We start from the raw sequence: 6709 nt of genomic DNA, 5'->3' as shown, positions 1-6709 counted from the left end.
ACTGCACTGCAGCACCTCCCACTCAGGCTCCAGGTCAGAAACCAGCCACGCCCCACCACGCTATTGGTGAACTTCTTTCCGGTAGGCGGGGCTTTCTCTAAGGCCCCGCCCCACCCCCGTGCTTTCTTGCCAGAGCGGATTTCCCCCTCAGACCACGCCCCTAACACGTTATTGGCCTATTTCCTTTTAGGGGGCGCGGCTTTCTCTCGGGCCACGGCCCTCGAGGAGACTGGCCTAGTTCTCCCAGCAGAACCAGGCTTTCTCAGACCCCGCTTCCTCGCCGCGCTATTGGTGGGCTCTTTTCCTGAGGGCGTGACTTTCTCCTCAGGCCATTCCTTCGCCGAGCTATTGGCCTGGTCTTTTTTGGGAGGGCGCAGCTTTCTCCCTCAGGCCCCGCCCAGACTGTCTTGTTTGCGGAGTCTTTTCCGGTAGGCGCGGTCTTCTGCTCAGGCCCCGCCCTCGCCCCGTTGTATAAGAGCGACCCAACCGCGGTCCCCAGCGATCTTCGGTGCTGCTGTCCCGCGTGTGCGTGCACGCAGTTCGAGCCTGCAGTACGCTCAGTCTCTAAGTAGCTCTTTTTTATCGCGGGTTCGAGCACTGGGTCGGTCTGTTTTTGGGTTCGCGACCGTCAGCTCAATGCTGTTCGATAAGGTGAAGACGTTCGTGGTAGAGCTGGACGGGACACGCGCGGGCACCGAGCCCGTGTTCCACGGAGGCCAGGCCGTGGCGGGCCGGGTACTGTTGGAGCTTACGGGCGCGGCACGCGTGGGCGCGCTCAGGCTGCGCGCTCGGGGCCGCGCGCGCGCGCACTGGACGGAGTCGCGCAGCGCGGGCTCTAGCACGGCTTATACTCAGAGTTACAGCGAGCGTGTTGAAGTCGTGAACCACCGCGCCACGCTGCTCGCGCCAGGTACGGGCTGGGGACTTCTTGGGGCGCACCGACCATGCGATCCCCAGGCCCACGTCCGCTGAGCCCCGGGTCTTGTTCCTAGACTCGGGGAACATCGCCACGCTTCCCGCTGGACGCCACGAGTTTCCCTTCAGCTTCCAGCTGCCTATGTAAGCCCCGCTTTTGCCCTCTGGCTGGGCATCTAGGGTCCCCTCATTCCTGACGTCACGGGACACCCCTCTTGCATGCCCTTCACCTCACTATCTCCTGATAGTGACCCTGATCTCCACTCTTGCCACCCCAGCTCCCTGGTGACATCCTTCGAGGGCAAACATGGCAGCGTCCGCTATTCTATCAAAGCCACCCTGCACCGGCCATGGGTCCCTGCGCGCCGCGCCCGGAAGGTGTTCACTGTCATCGAACCCGTGGACATAAACACACCTGCCCTGCTGGCAAGTGACTGTCCCATAGAGGAGGGAAGGGGACCCAGCATGGCAGCTTGGTGCTTTTTAGATTTGAGGGTCTTAGGTGGCCTCTGAAACAGGGAGCCAGAAATTAGTACAGAGCCCACTATAGCTGGGTGCAGATTCTGAGGGTGCTCACCTGAGTGCTTCTGTTTGGAAAACGGGATATGATAGGGCTTTTTCCCCCCTTGGTTTTTGTTTTTACTGGTTTTGTGTTTTTGTTTCGTTTTCTTGTTTGTTTGTTTTTTCGGGTTTTTTTTTCTTATTTTAATTTTATAAAGGTTATTCTGTGTGTAGCCCTGGCTGGTTTGAGACTCACTGAATAGACCAGGCTGGCTCCAAGCCAACAGAGATCAACCTGCTGGGACTAAAGGTGTGCACCACCACGTCTAGTCTTGTTTTGATTTTGATTCAACTTTTGGCTTCTTAAGACAGGGCTAGATTCTTTAAGGGTGTCTGGTCAAATTTTACAAGTGTCCAGTGCCCAAAGTGACCCTTGGTGTCTTTATAGGAACCCCAGGCTGGAGCCCGAGAGAAGGTGGCACGATCCTGGTACTGCACCCGTGGTCTCGTGTCCCTCTCAGCCAAGATTGACCGCAAAGGCTACATTCCAGGTAACGGGGAGCGGCAGCGGCAGCAGGGATAGATGGTAGCAGGGAAACTGAGGCAAGCTGCTGTCTCTGCAGGCGAGGTCATCCCTATCTTTGCGGAGATTGACAATGGTTCCACGCGAGCTGTGCAGCCTCGCGCCGCCCTAGTACAGACACAGACTTTCATGGCCCGAGGTGCCCGCAAGCAGAAGCGTGCTGTGGTAGCCAGTGTGGACGGGGAGCCTGTGGGCGCTGGTTGCCGTGTGCTGTGGCCGGGTCGTGCGCTGCGCATCCCCCCGGTGGGCCCGTCCATCTTGCACTGCCGCGTGCTCAGTGTGGACTACTCACTCAAGGTATCCAGGCTCCCTCACCCTACCTCAGGGCCAAGGGGACGGCAGGGTGGGCGTCACACTATGGCGCTGCTCCCCTCAGGTCTGCGTGGACATCCCAGGCTCTTCCAAGCTGCTGCTGGAGCTGCCGCTGGTCATCGGCACGGTCCCCCTGCATCCTCTGGGCAGCCGCTCTGCTAGCGTGGGCAGCCGCGCCAGCTTCCTGCAAGACTGGGGCCTGTGCACCCTGATGGAGCGGCCAGAAGGTGAGCTTAGCCGGCTGACAAGGGATGTGGGCGGGCAGAGCCACGACCTAGGCCCCGCCCTTTGTCCCTGGGGTCTCTATACAAGCAAGGCCTAATCCCAGGCACCTATCAAACCTGCACACTGAGGGCTAAGGAGTCAGTTCAAGGCCAGCTTCCAGAACTTAATTATTTAGAAGCCAGCATGAGCTTCAAGAGTCCTGGACTAAAAGCCAAGCCAAAGCAAGGTGTAAAAAGACAGCCTCTAATGCCAGCGAGCTTTGGAAGGGCAGTCTCCTCTACACCAAGATCCTGGCTCAAAAAAAAAAAAAAAAAAAAAAAAAAAAAATCCAGGTTGCCAGCTGAGGCAGGAGGATTGCTACAAGTTAGATGTCAGGCTGAGCAAATGAAGCTGTCCCCAGGGAAGAGGACTCAGTGGTAATCATGCTACAGCCACGGGTCTCCCAAAAGCTGAGCTCCAGAGCCTCACTCACTGTCTCTCCTTTCCAGCCCCGCCTGAGTACTCGGAGGTGGTGAGGGAGAGCCAGCTGGGAGCTGCTTCCCCGGGGCTCTTCTCCTTCCGACATGACCCGGGTGTGACCACCGAAGGGCCCTATTTTGCTTGTCTCCAGGAATTCCGCTACCGCCCGCCTCCTCTGTACTCAGAGGTAAGCCCTTTCTAGCTGGGATGGGCTGCCACGGGGCGGGGTTGGTCCTTGGGAGGCTGAGGCAGGAGGATCCTAAGATCCAGGTGACACCCTCCTCGGGACCCCTGACTGCCTGCTCTGAGCTGATCTATAGGAGTTGGGCTGGTGGGGCAGGATGTGTGGCTCACTGGGGCTCTGTCTGGCAGGAGGACCCTAATCCACCCTCCGAGGCTGTGAGGCCACGTTGCATGACCTGCTGACCCATGAGCTGACACCTTTGTACCAGGTTCACATGTCTTTGGCCACTGCAGTCCTGCCATCTGCTTTGGGAACACAGGGCCAGATGAGGTCATGTGTCTTCCAACGGTGCACAGGACTTAGGAGCAGCACGCGGCTTCTGTGGACGAGTCGTCTCTCTGCGTTTGACCCACCTCTAGGCTGTGGAGCAGTGCTAGGCTCCTCTAGGGAATTATCGTCTGGGAGAGATGAATGTAGGGGTGGACACTTCCAGTCTCACAGAACCAGAACCAGCTAGAAGTCCAGAGGGGAGGCAGAAGGCTTCCAAAGAGCGTTTCAGCTGAGGTTCTAATGTATGACCAGGAATCAGCAAGCAGACAGCACCCACTCCTGCCTAGGGCAGGGAGCCCAGGGGTTTAAGTGTCTTAGGTATGGCCTCACTGTGAGGTTAGCAGGGCAAAGGGCCCAGGGATAGACACAAAGGGGGAGTGAGCAGCCCAGGTGAGCTCAGAGCTGCGGGTGTGATCTGCCATGTCCAGAACCTCAAGCCTCCCTCAGGGACCAGGATCCAGACAAGGGCATTGCAGGGAGAACAGGCAACTGGGGGGCAGCTGGGTAACCCCCACATGCCAGACCTGCCAGGGACTTGCCACTTCCACTGAAGAATCGATCACTTTTGTATATTAAATAAATAAACAAAAATGGGAGGAATACACAGGGCCGTCTCATCAATTCATCCGTGACAACTGGAGGCCAGCGCAGCTGTGACCCATCCTGGGAAGGTCACCGGGACTGACCCCACCCCACACACCTGCTCTGCTCAACAGTTCTGCCTGCTGTTTGTTATACGATTTGGTTTTCCCCTGAGTACTTTGCCACACATCTCTGCATTTACACACAGTGCCCACGGAGGCTGGAGAGGCATCGTGTCCCTGTAGCAGGAGTCGGCAGACAGCAGTGAGCCCTCACGGGGTCTAGGGACAGAACCCAGGTCTTACCCTCCAACCCCGTCCCTGGCAGGTCTGCTCCGTTTATATTTTTAAAGTTTTAGAGTATCTTCCTCAGCCCTGGGTGTGGTTTCTGTCCATGATCCCCAGATCCCCTCCCCGAGGCACACCTTATATGGTTGTCACCAGCACATAAATACATACAGTTAAAAACTGGCTGAGCACTCAGGAGGTTGAGGCAGGAGGATTTCAATGAGTTCCAGGCCAATCTGCACTACCTAGTGAGATGGTAGCAATGACCACTGATCAGTTAATCAATCATTATTAATTCCATCACTGGGAAGCAGAGGCATACGGGGAGACCAAACAAAACTACAGTCTTAAGTGGCGTTGTTCTCTGGAGCCTCAGGGTAAGATGGGAGTCCAAGGGAGTGCAGACCCGCCTCCAGAGCCCCGCACAGCCAGGGGATCCTTCAGGGTGTCTAGGTTAGGGAGCCATCTTCACTACTGTCCCCCAAACTCAAACCTGTCCCCACCACTTGGGTGGGTGTGGGATCCTACTTCTAGGTGTGTTCCTGAGACTCACAGAGTGTCCCAAAAGGGGACATTCGACAGTTCCAGGGCAGTGCCCTCAGGCCAGGCCAGCTGACAGCTGGACATCTGAGCCGGCAGTGGAGACCTGATGCTTACAGAGGGTTTTTGGGGTCAGGGGAGCGACTAGCAGGAAGGGGCTGGTTCAGTGGTCCCGGGACAGAGGAGGGGGAGGGGCCGGGCAGATCAGGCCCCATGCTCAGTCTGGCTCCTCCCTCTGCTGGGCCCAGGGCCGCTTTTCCACCAGTGACTACAGAACTGAAGGCGGCATGCACCTGATCCCGGACCCCCTTCATCTGACAAATGAGGGCTCAGTGTCAAACTCTGTCTCTCTGAGCCCTGACTGTGTCCCTGCTGCCACTGAGCCCCGGGGTGACAGGCACGCAGGGCACAGACACTTGGCAGCTTGCCGGGCTGGGCCAGGCGGCCGTGCAGGAATCTACCCACAGTTGTGGCTGCCCTCACCATCTCGCGGCTGCTCCTGGGCACATTCTGTCCAGAGCAGAGCGCCCTGGGGTGCCTGGGAGGGGGCTGCTGTCTTTCTGGGCTCCAGTTACAGGACACCCTGTCCCTTTCTCCCGTCAGCGCAACCTCCAGAGTCCTCTCCAGACTCCTGCTTGGGTCTTCTGAGGATGCAGAGCAGCTCCGACCCCAGGACGTTTACTCCACCAGCAGCTCCTGCTCCTCAGCCTCCGAACCCTGTTTGTTTTTATTTTTTGTTTGTGTTTTGAGACAGTCTTGTGTAGCCCAGGTTGGCCTTGAACTCCTGATCCCTGCCTTCCCCTGTCCTGACAGGCATACACGGTTTACGTGTTCCTGGAATGGGCGGGGCTTGCCCACGCTAGGCCAGTGCTCTGCCTACTGAGCCCCAGCCCTGATCCCTAGGCTTTGTTTATGATGTTGAGGAAAGTCCCCAAAAAAGCTGAGGAGGAAGCAGTGACTCGCCCAGGTCAGGTGGTGCCAGCTGTGGCCAGTGGGGGAGGGGAATACAGCCCAGGAAGAAAGGGGACAGAAACAGCAATTTCTCTGCAGGAAAACTGTCCAGGGCTCCTCACAGCCATAAGGGGCAGAAAGGGATACCAAGCCTTGTACACAAAGCCCTGTCGGGGTGTGGGGCCCTCCCCTCCCAGCCAGGCCCGCCCCATTTCCGGGCTCCGTGTGACCACAGACCATCTGATCTGGCAGAGTCACTGGGGTTGGCTCACAGGGTCCTGACAGAACCAATCAGTGTGGGACTCAGCCGAGGTAATCCAATCCCATATACCTCTGTGACTAAGGTAGTAGGACTGTCTCAGGGACACCTGGATGGGGAAGGGAAGGGACAGAGTCCAGGACTCAGGGAGTCAGGGTGGAGCCATGCGAAGAGACTGGTCTGGAGGGTCCTGGAAAGAGGAGAGGACATTGGAGTTGGGGTTTGGGTGGATGAAGAGGAGTTTGCCTGGGACCCGTGTTCCCGTCACAGGGAAGCATCTGTGCAGTGACATAGCCGACAGCAATCTAAGACAGCCATGGAAGTGGTGAATAGAACGGGGGTGAGGGGACATGGCTCTGGGAACCCCCAGGAATGAAGCCTCAGGTACTTCCTCAGGCTTGAACTTTTGGCCCAGTGAATAGGGCAGAGCAGGAGTTGGCTCTAGATTCTTGTCTTCCCTGAGCAGGCAGCTGACCACTGGACTGTGGTCTCTTCATTGGGCACCGGCCATCTGTGAGGAGGGGTGAGGAGATTGTGGGGTTCAGGACTGGCTGAGGAGTGCCAGAGTCTGTTTCTAAGCA

The 6709-nt window shown here is 57.5% G+C and overlaps 1 protein-coding gene across 1 annotated transcript; it reads left to right on the top strand.

The window, feature by feature from the left end:
* The first annotated feature begins 518 nt into the window (after positions 1-518).
* Positions 519-4113, top strand: ARRDC2 (arrestin domain containing 2). Its single transcript, XM_080928374.1, has 8 exons — positions 519-910; positions 993-1059; positions 1194-1341; positions 1865-1967; positions 2040-2296; positions 2376-2538; positions 3025-3182; positions 3368-4113. Exons 1-8 carry the CDS (start codon positions 637-639, stop codon positions 3419-3421), a joined length of 1224 nt encoding a protein of 407 aa, XP_080784500.1. The 5' UTR covers positions 519-636; the 3' UTR covers positions 3422-4113.
* The last annotated feature ends 2596 nt before the right edge of the window (positions 4114-6709 follow it).

The sequence above is a fragment of the Micromys minutus genome (genome assembly GCF_963924665.1).
Source record: "Micromys minutus genome assembly, chromosome: 14".
Taxonomy (NCBI): Eukaryota; Metazoa; Chordata; class Mammalia; order Rodentia; family Muridae; genus Micromys; species Micromys minutus.
Note: the sequence above shows the minus strand (reverse complement) of the source record. Positions and strands in the feature narration are given on the sequence as shown.

Bases quoted from the DNA above. Each gene is read 5' to 3' on its own strand.
- ARRDC2 (XM_080928374.1), top strand. From the start codon at position 637: ATGCTGTTCGATAAGGTGAAGACGTTCGTGGTAGAGCTGGACGGGACA. The intron at 2,297-2,375 runs GTATCCAGGCTC...TGCTCCCCTCAG, and splicing joins GTGTGGACTACTCACTCAAG to GTCTGCGTGGACATCCCAGG. The intron at 2,539-3,024 runs GTGAGCTTAGCC...TCTCCTTTCCAG, and splicing joins CCTGATGGAGCGGCCAGAAG to CCCCGCCTGAGTACTCGGAG.